Source organism: Megascapheus bottae, chromosome 14, assembly GCF_031878675.1.
Source record: "Megascapheus bottae isolate mThoBot1 chromosome 14, mThoBot2.hap1, whole genome shotgun sequence".
NCBI classification, from domain to species: Eukaryota; Metazoa; Chordata; class Mammalia; order Rodentia; family Geomyidae; genus Megascapheus; species Megascapheus bottae.
The window spans coordinates 7,260,786-7,280,726 of NC_143522.1; the positions used below are offsets into that span (position 1 = coordinate 7,260,786).

Below are 19,941 nucleotides of genomic sequence, written 5' to 3' on the forward strand. Positions count from 1 at the left end.
GGTCTCTAAGCATGGGACCCAGATTATTCTTCATTTATAGAAAGAATTTTACAATCATTCTGATATATAGGATTAAGGAATACTGGTTGTATCCATACTAAAATCAAACAAATTTGAGTTCTTAGCTCTATTCTACTATCTCGGACAAGTTTTCTAACCTAACTCTTGGACTCCTTTCAGTGATCCTAGGTTTTGAACTCAAGGTCTAGGCACTGTCCCTACCTTTGCTGCCCAAGGTTAGTGGCTCTATCACTTGAGCCACAGCTCCACTTCTGGCTTTTTTGGTGTTAACTTTCCTGCCCTGCCTGACTTTAGACTGCAATCCTGAGATCTCAGCCTTCTGAATACCTAGGATTATAGACATGAACCACTGGTGGCCAGCAATTAAAGAGTTTAGGATGACACCTTTATCTAGGGTATTATGAACACTACTTATGAATGCTAAATATTACAATTATAACCAGTAAAAAAGGAAGGCACAGCTTTTTGCTTACCACATGCCACAGCACAACTCAGTACCGCATCCCAAACACGACTCTGATCATCTGTGTCATCTGTGTCTTGCCCGTACACCTCAGTGAGCTGAAGGGCCCGTGGCCAATCTCTGGCAACCAGGGCGTCTTCAAAGGCCTCAATCAATACATCTAGAGCAACAGGAGAATGCAGGCCCAGAAGCGCAGTAGAGAGGTTGGCGCGACCACAGAAACTAGCTGCCATACTCTTTCCCTGCTCGGAGGATCCATGGAGAAGCTCCCAGGTAGTTAAGAGGGAGGCCTCAAGCCCAGGGAATTGTTCTAAGAGGTGCTCACCCTCCCTGGTGATCTGTTCTGCAGTCAGAGGCACTTCCCTACGGCCCCGTAGCTCCTTCCACAAGCTGGACTTACTAACCTTTGTTCCTGGGGAAGCTCCTAGGCAAGCAATAGTAGCCAGTAGCTTTGAATGGGATTTTAGGAAGGCCAAGGCAGAAGAGGTTAGAGCTGGGGGTGGTGAGTCTTTTGGGGAGGAATGGAACTTTCTCTCTGATGTGAGATTCTCATTTAGCCTAGGGGAGCTTGGCCTAGAAAGAGGGATGTCATCCAGGTAGTGGGAGATGTGTTGCTGGGCCAAGAGGCCCAGGTGAGTCAGAAGGGATGATGCCTGCTGGCTTTGCAGAGAAGGACAAAGAGTAAGGGGTTCACAGCAGCAGTTGACAATGACCTGAGGCACACTTAGGCTGAGTCCTTTTTGGGTCAGAAGGTCCGCCAACCTAGAGGGAGAGAAGCAGAGGGCTAAATATATAGGTACTATCACCTATATATCACCTATATATGCAGCAAATGTAATCGTTTGTTCTTAATCATTCCCCTCTTTGAAAAAAAACACACACACACACAAAAAGGTAACATATTAGATACATAGGTCTGTCCTTGACTTTTCATGGAATAATCTACCTGATCTAGTCTTATCTGTTTTCAGAGAGGACTCTCATGAGTTTATGGATGAACCATAACCTAACTATCCTGTTGTTTGTAGACAACAGAGTCATCTACTCTCTTGCATATATACCACTTTTCACCTGTAAAGTTAAGAGGATAAATTTCCCAACATGGATTCCTAAGTCAAAGGACACAAATTTGTAAGTTAAATAGACTTTAGCAAATTATTTTCCATCCCACTGGCATATTTTGAGAATGCTTATTTTCCTATAATCTATACAACTACTGTCATCAAACTAGGATTTTTGCACCATCTGTATGTGGAGGTTCATCCATTCATCTGTACTTGCCATTAGACATGTTAGAGAGAAAAAGAGAAACAAAGCTCAGTGAATTTGAATATACAGTGGAATGGTAGATACACATGAAAGGCAAAGTAGGGAAGACACATTTCCTCTCTGTGATGACCACAAGTACAGTACCACTGAGGCCTGGATTTCTTTGATGAAATATCCAGGAAGGCTCAAGGCTATCTCCCAGAAAGGTGGCTCCTACCTCTGCGGGGGAACCTGTCTCTCAAGCAAGAGATGTGACACCAGTTGGGAAGAGCTCTGTTGCAGGAGAACGAAGGGATTTCCTATTTTTACCTCCATGTGATCTGCAAAGAAAAAGAGTATGATCCTTAGCCACGTATGGGTGGCTCATACCTCCAATCTTGGCTCAAGAGACCTAAGGATCATGATTCAAGCGAATCTAGACAGAAAGACTCTGGTCTCCAATGAAACACCAAAAAGCTGGAAGCGGCAGAGCTCCAGTCTTGAGAGAAAAAGCTAAAAGACAGTATGCAGGCTCTGAGTTCAAGCCTAAGTACCACTGATTGTAATAGATCAGAGTCTTGCTTCCCCAAACCATTTAATGGTTCTCTGATGCAATGAAGAAATACTGAGCCCTCCTGTTGATTCATGCTAGGTAAAGGGTGTTTTCAAGCTGACTCATACCACAAGTTCATCTTTACTGTAGCTTTGCTTTAAAGATCACCCAGCCAGATAAACTTGAGTGGATAGGGATAGTCACAAATGAGTGACTCCTATTCAATTCGACCTGAATGAAGTACATGCAGTATAGAATGAGTACCCCTCAACATCTGAAATGTGTAGGACAGGAAGGGTTTTGGATTTTAGGATATTTGTATGCATACAATGAAATATCCTGGGGATGGGACCCAAAACTAAATGCAAAATACATTTGTTTCATTTACATCCTATACACAGAGCCCGAAGGTAATTTTACATACTATTTTTAGTGCATTTGACTGTAATCTGTCAAATGTGGAACCTACCACTTATGGTGTCATCTTGGTGCTCAAGAACTTTAGGATTTGGTAGCATTTAGGACTTGGGATTTTGTGTGAGGGATGCTCTGTGAATTCAGCTAAGAATCTGGTATTCATATCAAAAGCCTGTTTTTCTACTGGCCCTCAAATTCACAAGGTCTGCCAGAGATTTCCTTTTTTCATTTATTAAGGTTTGAAGTCAAGGTCTTGCTGTAGGTAGGCAGGCATTCTACCATTTGAGCCATATCCCCAACTTCATATTTAAGCCCATGTATCTTCATTCATATTCCCATGTGCTAAACAAGACAACCTTATCCATTTGGAGTCCTTGGTTCTGTATCCAGAACCAATTAAATGAGCACTTGCACTCTTCTTTGACCTAAATACCCCCCCCTCCCTCTCTCTCTCTCTCTCTCTCTCTCTCTCTTTCTCTCTCTCTCTCTCCCCCTCTCTCTTTTCACCAGTCCTGGCTTGAACGCAGGGCCTGAGCACTGTCCTTGGGCTTTCTCAAGGCTAGAGCTCTACCACTTGAGCCACAATGCCACTTCCAGCCTTTTCTAAGAATGTGGTACCAAGGAATCAAACTCGGGTCTTTGTTCATGCTAGGCAAGTACTCTACCACTAGGCCAAACTCCTAGCCCCTGTATTTCCTCTTTCTTGTTCCTTACCAGGTTCAGAGCTTAAACTCCGGAGGAGAACTGCAGCCAGGGTGCTGCAGTAGTTGAAGAAGGTGCCTATGTAGTCAATCTGTTCACTGCCTGCTAGGGCCTGTTTGCTCAGATTCTTCTGGAGGAGCTCAATCTGAATGTGCACAGGGTAGGCCTCTGCTTCAGGAACTTTCTGGGAGGACTGCTCCACCAGGGAAGTGAGAGGAATATTCTTGGACTCTGAGAGAAGTTAGACAAGAGAAAGAACACAGACTTCAGTCTCTATATGTCAGTTTGGGACCCAGTACATAAATGGATCCTTCTACGAATTCCATGGGATCTTGTCACTTAGGTGCTACTCTTAGAAGGTAGATATAAAATACGAAGTGGGAACATGGCACTGGTGGCTCAGGTCTGTATTCCTAGCTATTCAGAAGGCTGGGATCCAGAGGATCATGGTTCAAGGTCATTCTGGTCAAAAAAAAAAATCCACAAGACTCTGTCTCCACACAGCAAAAAGTAAGCATTGCTGAAGTAGTAGAGCACTGGCAAGCAAGCAAACCAAATGAGTGCAAAGCCAGTTCAAATGTCATTACTGCTAAAAAACAAAGTAATAGCAAAGCCCCTAATTCAGTCACCTGGACAAGCGATTCTTAGCCAGCCACAAATTGAATCTGGAGGAATCAGGGTATATCATCCTGTTTTCACCTATTGTCTCTGCAATCTTTTGGGAAGGACTGCTCAATATTGACTGAGACCTTGCTGAGTTTGCTCACCAAGAGAGAGAGAGAAAAAAAATCTGTTTATGGAATGGGAGTCATTCTTTCAACTGTAGGGTAGAAACAGAGGGACTTTAAATTCTGAGATGTACCTTGGCTAACTAATAAAGTCCTCTTTTCAAGTTTGGCTTCACAGGACTCCTTCATTCTCCACTGTTTTCTCTCCCCAGTTCAGCCTTCACCTGCTTTACTGTTACTGAGCAGAAAGCCCCATACCTGGAAGTGTTAATGCTTCTCTCAGAGACTGGAGAGTCTGATCCAGCTGCTGGGAGATGTTGGTGTGGCTGGCAACACAGTCCTCCGTGAGGCTGGGCCAGCACATCTGAAGCAGTTCAATGATGCTGTACCGGAAAGGGCCTCCTGCTTTATCTTCTACAGCCTCTATAGAAAGCAAGCGAGAAAAAGTAAAGTCTGCTTACCCATGTGTTCTAAGTCCAGGAGAAAGAAAAAAATGGAGGGAATCAACTCACCTGATTTCGTTTGTCCAGTTGATGTGATTGGATAATTGAGAATCTTGCTAATTTGCTGAAGAACAACAGGAAAGCCTCGAATGCCATCAGCATGGAGGTGTGGCTGATCTAGCCGTCTACCTGAAAATAGATGAAGGAAGGGAAAAATCAGAAAAAAGATACTTTCAGAGACTGGGTTCAGCAATGAATTGTGTAATTTTATCTTCTCCAGTATTGACAATAAAATACATGTTGTTCCTATTTGGGTACAAACCAGAGAACCTGGCTTATTCCATGCCAGGTTTTTGTTAATTTAGCCATGAACTTGGTCTAGGATCTTATCTGTTTTCTCATTGCCTAATTCTATCTTTGATTCCTCTAAGGATTTCATACACACATTCTGAGACATTACGAATCTCAAAGCATGATCTCTTCAAGTGTACCCATTGAGTTTTCTTTTTACAGATTCTTGTTTACAGATTCTTGGTGGTCCCGTTTTAGGTTAAGTAGGTCCAGCCAGGAAGGGGCTGTGTTCTAATGGAACAAATTCTATTTGTTCCTTTCTTTTTTTAGAGCGTGCTGGGGACTGAACCAAGGGCCTCACATGTTCTACCACTGATATAGCTCCAAACCCATTTAAATTTTTTTTTTTTTTTTTGGGTTTTGGGGCTTGAACTCGGGGCCCAGATGCTGTCCCTGAGCTTTTTTTGCACAAGAATAGCACTCTACCACTCTGATCCACAGTTCCATTTCTAGTTTTCAAGAGAGAAGACTTTGCTGCCTGGGCTGGCATTGAACTGTGATTCTCAGATCTGTTTCCTTAGTAGTTAGGATTACAGGTGTGAACCATCAGTGCCTAGTACTCTTTGACTTTTTATTTATTTTATTTTATTTATTTATTTTTGTGCCAGGCTTAAGCTCAGGGCCTGAGCACTGTCCTTGGATTTTTCTCAAGGCTAGAGCTCTACCACTTGAGCCTCAGCACCACTTCCGGCTTTTTCTAAGTATGTGGTACCAAGGAATCAAACCCGGGTCTTCGTGCATGCTAGGCAAGCACTCTACCACTAGGCCAAACTCCCAGCCCCTGCCTTTTTATTTTTAATACACATTTCTTCATTGAATTTAGTAATAAAAAACAGGAAAGAATTTCCTCAAATGACTGCAGACTGTTATCCACTAAAAATATGAGATACTAAGGGCTGGGATATAACTCAGTGGTAGAGCACTTGCTTAGCATATGGCCATAGGTTCTAACTCTAGCCTTAAAGATAAAAAAAAAAAAAAAGATTTCTTAAAAAAAGCAATGACCTCACAATAGACTGTATTTATGCCATCAGAATAGAGAGAAGGATATTTAACTGGTGGGATTTTCTCCTTGTCCTCCTTCCTCTAATAACCAGTTCCCTCACCTCGGCTCTCAAGGCTGCTGTTCAAACGCCGTTCAGCTGTTTCCAAGAGCTGCTTGCAGGTTTTCCAGAGGTGGCACTGAGAGCAGGCAAGGTCAAATGCAGCCATGGCAGGAGGACTGAGATCTTCCAGAACCTCTCTCAGGGGTGCAGTGGGCTCCATAGAAGTATTGCTTATCCAAAAGTCCTCTTGGAGCGTAGGGATGGGGTCTCCAGAGGTGCTGAGCAGCTTTTCAGTCACATCAGAAATGGAGTAAAATACTATCCCTGGACAACCAGCAATGGAGTAAAAAGCAAGGAGTTAAAGCGATTCTAACTATGACCTCCATCATGAGAAGTAGTTGATTAAAAAACAAACCCTTGGCCGCGAGTTTGGCCTAGTGGTAGAGTGCTTGCCTAGCATGCACGAAGACCCGGCTTCAATTCCTCAGTACCATATATGTAACAAAAAGCCAGAAGTGGTGCTGTGGCTCAAGTGGTAGTGTCCTAGCCTTGAGAAAATCCAGGGACAGTGCTCAGACCCTGAGCCCAAGTCCAGGACTGGCAAAAAACAAACAAAAAAACCTTTAAAATTGTTCTGCACAGGATCTATGATTGTTGGCACCGTTCTTTTTTTTTTAATTGTAATTAATAGAGGGATTGCAGTTATATTCTCCAGATAGAAGGTACATTACTTCACACATTACTTCACACACATTGATACCCCTTCTCATGTTTTGTTTTGTTTTTTTTTTTTTTCCCTTCCAGGCCTGGGCCTTGAACTCAGGGCCTGAGCACTGTCCTTGGGCTTTCTCAAGGCTAGAGTCCTACCACATGAGCCATGGCATCACTTCTGGCTTTTTCTATATATTTGGTACTGAGGAATTGAACCGGGTCTTTGTGAATACAAGGCAAGCACTCTACCACTAGGTCAAACTCCCGGCCCCCTTCTCATGTTTTTATCCCCATGTTAGTACAATTCTTACAGCACATTCTTGCTTGAACTCAAGACCGGGGTGCTATCCATGAGCCTCTCTGTGTTCAAGTCTGGTGCTCTACCACTTGAGTCACAGTGCCACTTCTGGCTTTTTCTGAGAAGTTTATATTAGAGATAAGAGATAGAGATAAGACTTTCCTGCCCAGGCTGGCTTTGAACCATAATCTTCAGATCTCAGCCTTCTGAGAAGCTAGAATTATAGGCCTGAACCATCAGTGCCAAGCCTTGCAGCCAATTCTTACAGCACCAAAGGCATACAGAGAGAAAGCTGGGATGGCTGAGATAAGGGACGGCTTCTTCAAAGCAGACTCTAAAACCAGGATAGGAAAGAAGCATATCCATGTGTGGTAATTAGAAAAGATCCTCAAAATGTGTTGCCAAAAATGTAAAGTGGCCAGGCATCAGTAGCTCATGCCTGTAATCCTCGCTACTCAGGAGGGTGAGATCTGAGGATTACAGTTTGGGCCAGCTCAGGAGGAAAGTCTTTGAGACACGTATCTCCAATAAACTACCCAGAAAATGCCAAAAGTGGTGCTGTGGCTCAAGTGGCAGAATGCTAGCTTTGGGCATAAAGAAACTCAGAGATAGCTCCCAAGCCCTGAGTTCAGGCCCCAGAACCAGGGGTGGGAAAAAAAAAAGGGAGATAACAGTACCTGTTTTAGAGTGCATTTATATCAATATGAAGATGTGCTTGTATTTATTTTTGTGCCAGTACAGGGGCTTGAACTCAGGGCATAGCTGCTATCTCTTAGTTTTTTTCCCTCAAGGCTGGAACTTTTAACACTTGAGCTACACCTCCACTTCCAGCTTTTTTCTGATTAATAGAGCTGACCTCAAACTTCGATTCTCAGATCTTCCCTAGTAGCTAAGATAATAGGAGTGAGCCACCAGTGCTTAGTATTTATGTATGTGTATATGTACACACACACACACACGCATGCACGTGCACACTTATATTTAAAATAAGTGTAGGAAATTTCTGTAACATGTGATGCTTGAATACAGAATCCAGACCAATATGAGATAAAATTCTATTCCAAGAAATTATGAATGATGAGCTGTTTCACTGTACAGCTACAGCTAAAGATTTAGACATGTGGAACCTAGGCTATGCATGATATTACACATGATTACCCACGAAGGAAATAAATTCCTAACCATTTCTTGAAGCCTGAGCTACTGTCTGTAAAACACATGTTAGGAACAGCATTTATGTTCTCCAGTTAAAGTCACAGAGGAGTCAAGTGGCAATTATGTGAACCCCTGATCATAGAGGCTGGATGCAGTTAGCAAATGTCTCTGAATGTATCTTGATGCTTTGCTTGTTTGTTTTGTTTTGTTTTCCAAAGGCAGGTGTCCTGGTTTGAGTTCCTGCCCCCTAATATGAACAGTGTTTGATTTTCCTCTCACAGTACTGCCCCAGATGCCTCATCACCTACGGTGGCAGCAGGGAAGGCTGACCTGCTGCTGCAGCACTGCCAATAGCCTGCAGAGTTGAGCGGCCACTGTTGCTTCTCCGAATAGAGCTGCTACCCCCATCTGAGTTCCGATTTTCAATCTTGTGCTCTACTCGGGCTAGCTCCTGGATCACCTCTTGGTAGCGTTCGACGAACATCAGTTCCCCTGCGCTGGGTGAGGACTTCAGGTTGAACATGAATATCACCTGTTATGAGAGAGGGAGGAGGGGCCGGGAGTTTGGCCTAGTGGTAGAGTGCTTGCCTAGCATGCACAAAGGCCTGGGTTCCATTCCTCGGTACCACATACATAGAAAAAAGCCGAAAGCGGTGCTGGTGCTGAGGCCCAAGTGGTAGAGCTCTAGCCTTGAGAAAGTCCAAGGACAGTGCTCAGGCCCTGAGCTCAAGCCCAGGAATGGCCAAAAAAAAAAAGAAAGGGAGGAACACTGCTGTTGTGGCCCCAAAAACTACTTGAGAGGGTTAGAGGGGTACTGAAAGTTGAAAGTATAGATAGAAACCAAAGATAACTCCAAGTCAATAAGAAAACCACCAAAGATCCAGTAGAAAATAAGCAAAAAATGTAGATAATCTCATGGAAGATATTAATCACTAGTACAGAAATGAGAAGCTGGGTGCCAGTGGTTCATGCCTGTAATCCTAGCTACTCAAGAGGCTGAGATCTGAGGATCTCGGTTGGCACTAAAGTCAGTGAGACTCTTATCTCACTATGTAGCCACTGAGTCTCTCTGTTGGCAACTCTGTACCAAAGACATTCTTAATTTACCAGCTTCTTTTTCTTCCCTGCTCCCCGCCCCACTAGCATATGTGTCTGAACTCAGGGTCTTTGCCCTATTCAGCTTGCTTGCTTAAATTGTGTCTCTTGCTTGGCTTCTTGCTGGAGACAAAGTATTGCAGTTTTCTGTTTGAGCAGACTTTGAATGATTATCCTTTGGATCTCAACTTTCTGACAGCAAGAATTAGAGGCATCAGCCACAGTCATTGGCACCATGCTTTCTTTGGTTTCAACTAGATTAAAACACAGATGTGTTCCCAGAAGGAATACAAGATCAGAAAAATATCTGAATATTTTGAAGTGGTGGTATTGTGACTGCTTATTTCTTTCATCTTGTTGAGATGCTGCCTATGTTAACACAGATAATTTGGTGTCTCTAAATCTGTGATGCTGGGGACTGAGTCTGGATACATGGAAACATCATTCTACTTTTCTAGCTCAACACAGCCCTTTAAGTATTCCTGAGTGGCTCTGCTCTGGGCTTTATGTGAAGCCCAATGTGCTACAGCCAACTAAGAACTTGACCTAGCATTCTTTTCTATGACAGGTGTGGCTCAGGCTTCCCTTACCTGATGTGCTTCTGCAAAGTTCCCACGAAGGATGCAGGATGCTAGCAGTGACTCAGGTGGGGAGAACATCATGGGGATGAAGGAACTTTGAGACTGGGGCTGTGATTGGCCATCCAGTTCATTTCGCCCAGACGCAGCACTCAGGCTTCCCTCTGCAAGGACATAAGAGCTTGTGCTATCAGGGAGGCAAAAAAAATAGAGGAAATAGGATTTGCTTGCCACCTTTCACTAGTCTTATCTTCTCAAAGTCCTTCTCCAAAAGGCCTGAAATGACCTTTTCTTCATGTGAAGGACAAATACAGAACCTACGGTTTCTTGGGCATTTTTCTCTGTGGAGGAGTACCTAAACTGGCAGTGCAAATAGCCCTTTCCCTTTTCCCACCTGAAATCTGTTTATCTGTGGACCAATGTTCTTGAACCCAGGCACTGAAATAGGCCCCATCCTTGTTTTCACACCATGGTATATGGCTACTCTATCAGGACAAAGCTGCTTGAGTTTGACAACTGGTTGGGACCCACATACCTGAGGTACTTGTGCTCAACTCACTACTTGTACTTTCCAGGGATGGGTTGGAGCCTTTGTCCCGTCCATCTAGAAGAATCAAAAAAAAGAGAAAATCAACTCCTTGTAGTGTAAAAGTGTAATATCAGCATACAAACCAAGATCTGGGTAGAGTGAGAGGATAATGGATGAGTGCAACACTGGCTGCACCTTTTGTGGCAAGGGTTACATGCAGGTTTATTATGGCCACAGGGTGACCTTGGGTAGTAGTCTATACCAACTACTGCTTTCCCCCTTGCCTAGCTAGAATTACAGGAGCATGTCACTACCTACATCATCTTGTTTAAAGAGAAAGGATCTGGAATACTTTGCCTGGGATGGTCCTAAACTTCAATTCTTTCATCTTTGCCTCCTGAATAGTAAGGCTTACAGGTATATGCTACCACTCAGTATCTCTGATCTAGAAATTTGGTTAAGAACTTACTCTAAACTCAGAGAAGTATGCACAGTATGTATAAGGTTGTTTACCATAGTTACTGCTTTTTAATAGTGATAAACTGGACACAACTGAAATGCCTATGAGCAGCCATATATATTGGGCAATGGGATAGTAAGCAACCTTTGAAATGTTAGGTAAAAGCAGTTGTTCTTAATATGTTGTATGGCCTATCTGTATGTGCAAAAGAATATAGCGATGGGGCGGGAGTTTGGCCTAGTGGTAAGTGCTTGCCTAGCATGCAGAAGACCTGGGTTCAATTGTTCTGTACCACATACATAGAAAAAGCCAGAAATGGTGCTGTGGCTCAAATGAGAGCTCTAGCCTTGAGAAAGCCCGAGGACAATGCTCAGACCCCGAATTCAAGCCCCAGGAGTGGCAAAAAGCAGGTTGCAGGTGGGCGCAGTGGCTCACGCTTATAATCCTAGCTACTCAGGAGTCTGAGATCTGAGGATCAAGGTTCAAAGTCAGCCAAGGCACAAAAGGACCTGAGACTCTTAGCTCCAATTAACCTCTAGAAAACAGGAAGAGGGGTAGCTCAAGGGTAGAACGGTAGTCTTGAGCTGACGAGCTCTGGGACAGTGCCCAGGCCTGGTTTAAGCCCCACAACACACACACACACACACAAAGCAGGTTGCAATTCTTCAGAGATATATGCATATTTGTATAAATATATGTTTTATATAGAATATATCTCTATATATGAAAAGATATGCATGGAAAATTTCTGGGAGGATATTACAGACCATGAACAACAGTTAACTTGGGGAGGGGTGGTACTAGCATAATCTTACAACACTTTCGTTGTTCTGATCATGTGCTCTATCTTGAAGAGGTGGTATACCACTTGATTGGTGCATAGGAATGAGACATGAGGACAGAATTCTTCTTACCTCCCCGGCTTCTTTTTGTCCGCCGACCCCGTCGCAGACTAGAGTGACGTGCAGCAATGGACCGGTATCTTCGGGATGGCTGCTCCTCTGAAACAGAAAACAAGGAAAGTGATCCCCTTTGATCTGATCCAGTTCCTTTAGGGGAACAGGCAGGAGAGGATCTGTCCTGAGTGCTAAGATAGAGAGCACCACACCAGTGTTCCGGTACTGCTTGCTGGTATTATCCTGAGTTATGGAGTGATTTCTACGTCTCCTACCTCACTTCCTCCCAACTTGTTAGACCTACTAGCTCTATTCCCTTCTATTACCTGAACCTTGGTTGCTTATGACCACCTTATATCTCCACTGGGCCTCAGAGAGAATCTTGGAAAATTGGTGCAGGCGGGTCTGAAATCCTTCTCTGCTTCCTGAGCAACTCTGGCCTTCTGACAGGTTTGTGTTCTCAGGGGAGCTGTGGCTGCTGATCTCTTCCAGCTGCTCCTGAAGAAGTCTGAGGAAGGCGCCCATTGCAAACTCATCGGCCAGGAATCCACTGCTGCCACTTGTAAAGTGCTTTAGATCCAAAAAGCAACTCCCATGAACCTCTGGGAAACTATCTTTGGGCTCTGTCTTTAGGCAGTTTGGCACTGAATGAGCAAAGCTCCTGGGAGCTCCCAGGGAACTGTGTTCTGACTTCCTGTCAGGATGTGTTATGTGTGGAGGGCTCTCAGATGGGGACCTCATATCCAAGGGGCCTTTCCCCTCCATGTCATCATCTTCAGCATAATCCTCAGGCAGGTGAGGCTCTGGGTGAAGATCAGCAGAGGTGATGAGGAGCAATGAGAAGATGTTTTCAAGAAGTTCCAGGCACAAAGGGTCAGGGATCCTGCACAAGTACTGTTGACACTTGGCCAGGTATGTTGAGAAGAGATGTGAAGCACCTAAAGATGCAGGTGGAAGAGAAGAGAAGAGAGGAAGAGAAGAGACACAATGCATACATTAGGAACTTGGTTTACTGGACTCAAGTCGCAGAACTTTTATTTTTCTCTCAGTAAGGTGAAATTTACTTCTGAACAGAAGTGTGTGCCATCAGCCCAAAATCTGGCAGGCAAGCCAGCACACAGAGCAGGCAAACTGCTTTGATATTCATCCCTAATGCAACAGGCCCTGACCCTCTGCTCAGATTCATTTTTGTTTTAATGACTTGAGGGAACTGAGGCAATGACTCATCTCCTCATGACTGGCAGGAAGATTTTGCTATTTTAATTAAAAAAGCTATAGCTCATGGAACATGATATTTTGTTTCTGATTTAAAAATTGTTTTTAATAAATACTTTTATTTTAGTTCCAATAATGAAGGTGGTGTGCAGACTTTATATTCCTCCAATCTGTTTTTCTCTTTTTTTCTTTTCCTTTTATTCTTTCCTCCCTCTCCTCTTTTCCCTTTCATCCTTCCCTCCCTTTCTTCCTTTATCTTCTTTCCTTCCTAACAGGACCTTACTGTATTCCAACTTGTAATTAATTACCTTGTCTTATCCTCTCAAGTGCTGGGATTATAGGTATATATCATTATGCCCTACTCCTTATTTCTATTTTAAATATGATCACAAGTAGACTTTACAGGAAATACTCAATAGTGGGCTGGAAATGTGGCCTAGTGGTAGAGAGCCTGCCTAGAATGCATGAAGACCTGGGTTCAATTCCTCAGTACCACACGCACAAAAAAGTGGTACTGTGGTTCAAGTAGTAGAGCTCTAGCTTTGAGAAAGCCCAAGGACAGTGCTCAGGGCTTGAGTTTAAGACCCAGGACTGGCAAAAAAACCCAACAAAAACAACAACAACAACAACAAAAACTCAGCAGTAAGGATTGCCCATACTCACAAGTGAATGTCTATTGTAAAGAGAGACCACTGAGCAATAGTAGGCAAGTTAAGGAATTATAAGTTATTAAGAAAAACAAAGGATAATAGGCCATTAGGTTGGCATTTCATACTACAGATTGCAGCTCACTGAAATCCACTAAGAGAGTTGCATGTAAAAAATGAAGTTATGTCTGGGTATACTGTCTGCAGTCCAAGCACTCATGAAGCAGAAGTGGAAGGACTGAGAGTTTGAGGTTATCCTGGGTAACACTGAAACTCAAGCTTACAGAAGGCAGAGGGGGAAAAATATACAGAACAGAAAAATAACCACAAGTTAGTCACAAGGGTTGAATTTAGAAGAATAAGTATTTTGTTTCTGAAAACCTAGTTGCAATTTATATATATCTTACACACATATTTGTGCATATATAAAAAGGTATAAGTTGCATATCTTGGTAAAAACTGTAGTGTGATATGAAATTCCATTCTCATTATGCATTGTAGCTACTGAGAAAGAAAGAAAAGTAGGCAGGCAAGAAGCATTTGGCAAACACTGTACTAGGTGATCAAGTTCTATTAAAGCTTAAACTAGTCACTTCCTTGAATCCCTGTGAGAAAAGGTAATCACAGGAAACACTGGGGGTTGCTTACAGCATCTGCCAGGGACTGGGGAGTGCAGTACCTGGGGAAGGGAGAGAATCCTTGGCTGGCTCTGCAGTTGAGGCCAGGTCCTCAAGGGGGCTGTCTTTGCAGTCCTGGCACTGGGAGTGCTGGTGTGAGTTTACACAGAGGGCATAGATGGCATACTTCATAGCACAGAAGCCCTGGTAGAGAGTCAGGTTCTGGCACTGGCTCAGGTACTCAGGGATTGCAGCTTCAGCTGAATCTGAGATGTGGAGAGAAACAGGCAGCACTTCAGAATGAAATATTTTTCAGGCACCACAGCAATCACAGGCTGAAACAGAAGCTGTACTTGTGAGTTTTTACCCTTTTTGCTTTTATTGAGTCTGATCTGCATTCCTTTCCAGACTTTTCCTCTATTCAGCACCATACTAAACCCCTTCAATTCCTTTTCTCCATCAATCCTGCATCTATGTCTCCTGATCTCTACATGGCATTGTTGTCCAGGGCTAGTACTTATAACAGCCTGTTATTTTTCTTCTTTTGCCTTTTTCAAGTTCACTGTCATGTATATTTTGGTGGATTATGAGGGATCAGACTTAAAATATTTTTCTGGAAGTCTTTTGTACTTTTATGTGGGAGTTGGAAATCTAGATGCTTTAGAAAATTTGCTAAACAAGTTGCCTTTCTTTTCAGAAATAAACATAGAATGTGGTAACACTGGTTTTACAATCAGTGGTAGAACTTTTGAAACTACTCAGGAGGCTGAGATTTGAGGATCAAAGTCCAAAGCCAACCTGACCAAGAAAGTGCCTTGGACTCTTATCTCCAATTAACCAGCAGAACACTGGAAGCTAAGGTGTGGCTCAAGTGGTAGAGTATACCAAGCAAGGTGAACAAGTAAAAGACCTTGAATTTAAACCCATTACCATCAAGGCTAGGAAACATCTACTGCCAGAGAGAAAGATGATTACTTTCATATCTGAGTATTGTGACTATACTATATTGTGACCTTTATGCAAAAAGAAGAGTTTACTACTAAGGTAGTTATAGGCAAAGACTAAAGGCTAAAATGAGGTTTCACCAGTGCTCCAGGCAAGTCTTTCCTCCAAATCTTTTGATCTGTTGACTAGATGAAGAAGATATAGGAGGAAAAGGGGGTACAACATGTGCTATGACAAAGCTTATGGAACATGAAGCCACTCAGCAAGAATATCCATAAACTCTGACACTGACTATGGTGTAGATGCACAGGGACGTTTCTAATTCTGTTTCATTGTGATAAGGATATGCTATTATTTCCTGAGATGATTCCATAAGACAAAGGAGGTGAGATCTAGTACAGGGGTACTTTATCTACCTCCCAAGGAAGGGAAGGAAAGCTTCTATGTCCCATAATCTGACTAGGATATAACTCAGGGGATACCTATTAAACCTCTCTCTTGACAGATATTCTACCACTAGCATCCAGATAGATCTGATGCTGGAAGAAACGTGTAAGAGCCCTGTAAGAGGGAATCTGTTTGAATGGTTCCACTGCCAACTCACCACGCTCTTGTTGAAGGTCCTTGGCTGGTACTTTCTGTAGGAGCTTGAGAACCTCTTCCTCCCTGAGGCCTGGAAGGTTTGTAAGATGATGGAGAGAGTAGAGAACTGAGTGGCTGTCTCCACTGTGTAAATGATACAGGAGATCTCTCTTTGGTATAGGGTGACTGGAAGGCAAGGTTGGGAAGAGGCAGTTCACATTACTGTTTTGAACAAAGACAGACATTACTGTTCTGTTCCCTCTTTTTCTTCCTTATTGGCCCAGTCACGCAAGTTTTATTTCCTCAAATGTGATCTTTCAGTAGGTTTGAAATACTACATATCAGTTCTTTACCCTCAGGGAATTACACCCATCAAGTCAGCTCTATTTTTCTAGAAAGACTGCTTTTCTGACCAGTGGGGACTAGAAAAGGCCTGCAGGTAAATTTTCAAAGGTTTATTCTCTCAGCCTTTGCAATGACACAAACATCTCCCGCTTTATTTGGGCAAAGGCCCTTTGCCACTTCTCCTTCTGCCAATCCTGCTTCAGGAAGCACTGCTGGAGGGGAGGGGGTGAAGCACAAGATAGGAATCTGAATAAAAGTGTGACTTATCAAGGTATAATATGATGAAGAATATGGATGGCACTAACTTGTCTAACTTTGCACAAATTATTTTAATGGCTTTGGGCTTCAGTGTCCCACCTTTAAGTGGAGGAACTATTGTTGTCTACCTCATAGGATTATTTTGAGGCTTTATCATTTATGCAAAGGGCATAGAGCAACGGTAAGTGCTTAGGAATAGGGAGCTAATTTTTTTGGGTGGGGGAGCTAATTTTCAAAATAATTATTTTTTCTGTTGAAATTATCTTCTAGATACGACTTAACCATGACAGAGAAGGTAACAATTATTTATGTGTACTTTTTCTTGGTTTAATACCTGGAACAGTTACTCATGTCTAGTTAAAACCATCAACTAAGTACACTGATGTGCTCTGTGTCCAGCCACAGAGACATAGCCCAGAGCTCAGCGTGCCCAATGGTGGGCAGGGGGCTGACCAAATAGTGTTATACCTGCTCTGCTGGACGCACCACTCCAAGACTTCTAGGTGAGCCCACAGTCCATCACAGGCATCCCTAAGGAATTCATCATAGCTGTGGTCCTGTGTTGGCACAACAGAAGAAAGACATGGCTCAGGCTTCTAGCACCAAGGGTTGTAACTAAATTTGGCACTGTACATTCTGCTTAGGCTTGAAACCTTATGGCATTCATTTGTGGAGAAGCCTGGGTGCAGAGTACAAATTACCTGGGTCCTGTGTAGTGTCTGGAGCAGCCTCTTAGCTGACTCAAGGCTCTGACAGTGTGTCCAGCCTAGGAGCACAAGCAGGTGACTGAGAGGCCCAAATTCTCTATCAAGCAGGTATCCTAGACTTGGGAAATCTTCCTCTTTCAACAGAGTGAGTGCTGTTACCTGCAAATTAAAGACAGCTGCTGTAAGCAGCTTTGTAAACTCAGAATGATTTCCAGCTGGCTGCTCATTTGGGAGCTGTCCTAAATAGGACACAGGGGGGGGGGGAAGGGAGGAGGGGCTGATGTTAAGTAAATTAAAGGTTCACAAAAGTATGACACTTTTAAGCCTCTTGAAATCAGGGACTGACTTGTGTTGTGACCCTAGTTCCTAAGCTCAATACTTGGAATTCAGGGTGAGATTCATAAATATTTGTTGAAATGAGGTTCACTTGTAATCTGGAAGGAAAAACAGTAATCAAATTCCTGTCAGTGCTCAATGCAGTAATCCTAGCTATTCAAGAGGCTGAGATCTGAGGATTGAGGTTTGAAACCATCCTGGGCAGAAAAAACTGAAATTCTTATCTCTAATAAACCACTGAAAAGCTGAAAATGGAGATGTTATGCAAATAGTAGTAGAGTGTCAACCTTGAATGAAAAAGCCAAGTGAGAGATTGAGGCCCATAATCCAAATGCCAGTCCTAGCATTTGAATTCCGGGCCTGGGCTCTGTCCTTGGACATGTTTTGCTCAAGGCTAGTGCACTACCACTTGAGCCACAGCACCATGTCTGGCTTTTAATGCATATGTGGTACTGAGGAATCAAACCCAGGGCTTCATGCATGCGAGGCAAGCACTCTACCACTATGACCCCTCTCCCCAATTTTTTAAAAATCATAATCTTTCCATGATTCTTTCTCACATGCTCCAGGAAAGATAACACATCACCAATGTTCTGTTTCCTGCCAAAGGACAAATACAGAATGAGTAAATTATAATTACAAAGGGAACTGGTCCCGCACCTTCCTCTATCTACACGGGGACTGTGGGACAGATGGAACAAAATGATTTACTACCAATAGAAAGCTGTTGGATGGGTGAGTGGGAGAGAACTGAAGCATGGAAAAACTCAAGATTTCTGGGACCTTCAATGATGGAGAATAATTAAGTTTGACTTACCAAGATCTGCTCAAGGAAGTGCTTGCTGTTGCTGAGGCAGTAGAAAAAGGTTACTTTCCAAGCCTGGGCAGGGTCAGGAGTGGAGAAAAGGGCCAGCATTACCCGGTCAGGATCTAGATGGTCTGGTGAGACTGAACAGCAAAGTAGACAGGGTTATTAGGAAACCAAGAAATCTTTCCTATACCACAGTCCATTTGGAAACTGTTGGCAAAAGTCAGCTCTTCTTTTGTGTATGTGCCAGTTCTGGGGCTTGAACTCAGGGCCTATTGCACTGTCACTGAGCTTTTTTTGCTCAAGGCTAGTGCTCTACCACTTGAGCCACAGCTCTACTGGTTTTTGGTGGTTAATTGGAGATGAGTTTCACAGAGAAACTTTCCTTGCCTAGGCTGTCTTTGAACTACAATTCTCAGATCTGAGTAGCAAGGATTACAGGTGTGAGCCACTGGTGCTCGGCTTACAGTTTATCCTAAAGGCATTTTTCTTTTCTCAGAAGCTTCTGTAAATTTCTTTACTGCAATTCCTATTGTTACTTTTTTACTCTGTCACTACCAAAGTGGCACTTACAGAAAAGAACATATTAGGGCCAGGTAGCTCATGCCTATAATACTAACAACTAAGGAGGCTGAGATCTGAGATTGTAGTTTGAAGCTTGCCAGGAAAGGAATGTCCATGAGACTTTTATCCCCACTTAACCACCAAAAGTAGTAGTAGAGGGGTTGGGAGTTTGGCCTAGTGGTAGAGTGCTTGCCTAGCATGCACCAAGACCTGGGTTTGATTCTTCAATGCCACATACATAGAAAAAATCTGGAAGTGGTACAGCGGCCTAATTGGTAGAGTGCTACCCTAGAGAAAGCCTAAGCACAGTGCCCAGGCCTTGAGTTCTGGACCCAGGACTGGCAAAAAAAAAAAAAAAAAGTAGTAGTAGAGATGTGGCTCAATCTAGCCTCAAAGTAAAAAAAGGGAAGGTGCCCAGGCCCTAAGTTCAAGCCCTAGAACTGACAGTAAAAGAACGAACAAAAGAAAGACAGAAAGAAAAGAACATCTCTTACCATTTTCATTAAGCCTCTTCTGTTAGATGTCTTAAACAACAAGGAAGACACCAGTCAGAAAAGCTGGTATACTGAAAGGACCAAAACACATGAAGTAGCAAAGGGAACACACCTTTTCCTGAAGCTGTGGCTCTTTGCAGCTTTTCTGTAATTTTCTCTGCATATGTATGGCTGTAGAGCGACAGCAGGCCATGTCCACCCTTGTGTAACAGGCAGCTAAGCAGCTGCTCTTCCTGCAGGGGATTCTCCTTAGTCCTGCAGGCCTCTAGGAGTTCCTCACATAGGACACACAACTCAATCCCAAATGGCTCTGCAGGACAATGCAGAGTCCGCAGAGCTCCATAGATGGCATCAACTACTCTAGAGGGCTCACAGGCAGGGTCCTGCAGGGTTCGCAATGCCTTTCGAATGAGGTCCACAAGTGCCTTCTGCAGAGGCCAGAAACAGGGGCTGGTGCCATCATCCTCCCCAAGTAGGAGCTCCAACAGGGCCTGAGCTAGCGGGGGCGCCTTCTTCAGAAGATCCCAGAGTAGAGAAACAGCTTCGGAGCTGAGCCATGGGGTCCAGTTCTCCTGTCTCTGACTTCTGCAAGATACAGGATCTACTGGGTCTTGTGCTAAGGTCTCATACAGCTCCTAAATAGAGGAGGAAGAGAGTGATGAGAGGCAGACATGTCCAGAATGTTATTACTTACAGGAGCCGAGAGTTTAGTTGCATTAAGCAAACATT

General features: G+C 43.5%; 1 protein-coding gene and 1 long non-coding RNA gene across 3 annotated transcripts in view; one reads left to right on the top strand and one right to left on the bottom strand.

Annotated features, from left to right (window-relative positions):
* Positions 1-19,941, bottom strand: part of Zfyve26 (zinc finger FYVE-type containing 26) — a 67,309-nt gene that overhangs the window by 37,361 nt on the left and 10,007 nt on the right. For both annotated transcript variants that reach the window (XM_090344341.1, XM_090344340.1), the window contains 17 exons: positions 19,325-19,847; positions 18,164-18,285; positions 17,005-17,169; positions 16,772-16,860; positions 15,723-15,886; positions 14,236-14,439; positions 12,021-12,632; positions 11,713-11,799; positions 10,345-10,413; positions 9,822-9,973; positions 8,467-8,668; positions 6,033-6,296; positions 4,645-4,764; positions 4,391-4,555; positions 3,417-3,635; positions 1,971-2,073; positions 495-1,246 (listed from right to left, as the gene is read on the bottom strand). In XM_090344341.1, the coding sequence (XP_090200467.1) occupies positions 495-1,246; positions 1,971-2,073; positions 3,417-3,635; positions 4,391-4,555; positions 4,645-4,764; positions 6,033-6,296; positions 8,467-8,668; positions 9,822-9,973; positions 10,345-10,413; positions 11,713-11,799; positions 12,021-12,632; positions 14,236-14,439; positions 15,723-15,886; positions 16,772-16,860; positions 17,005-17,169; positions 18,164-18,285; positions 19,325-19,847 (4,012 nt within the window). The remainder of the gene's footprint in view (positions 1-494; positions 1,247-1,970; positions 2,074-3,416; positions 3,636-4,390; positions 4,556-4,644; positions 4,765-6,032; positions 6,297-8,466; positions 8,669-9,821; positions 9,974-10,344; positions 10,414-11,712; positions 11,800-12,020; positions 12,633-14,235; positions 14,440-15,722; positions 15,887-16,771; positions 16,861-17,004; positions 17,170-18,163; positions 18,286-19,324; positions 19,848-19,941) is intronic.
* On the top strand, positions 8,438-11,719 carry LOC150054600 (uncharacterized). Its single transcript, XR_016537566.1, has 3 exons — positions 8,438-8,637; positions 9,800-9,877; positions 11,653-11,719. It is a non-coding gene; the product is annotated as an uncharacterized LOC150054600 (long non-coding RNA).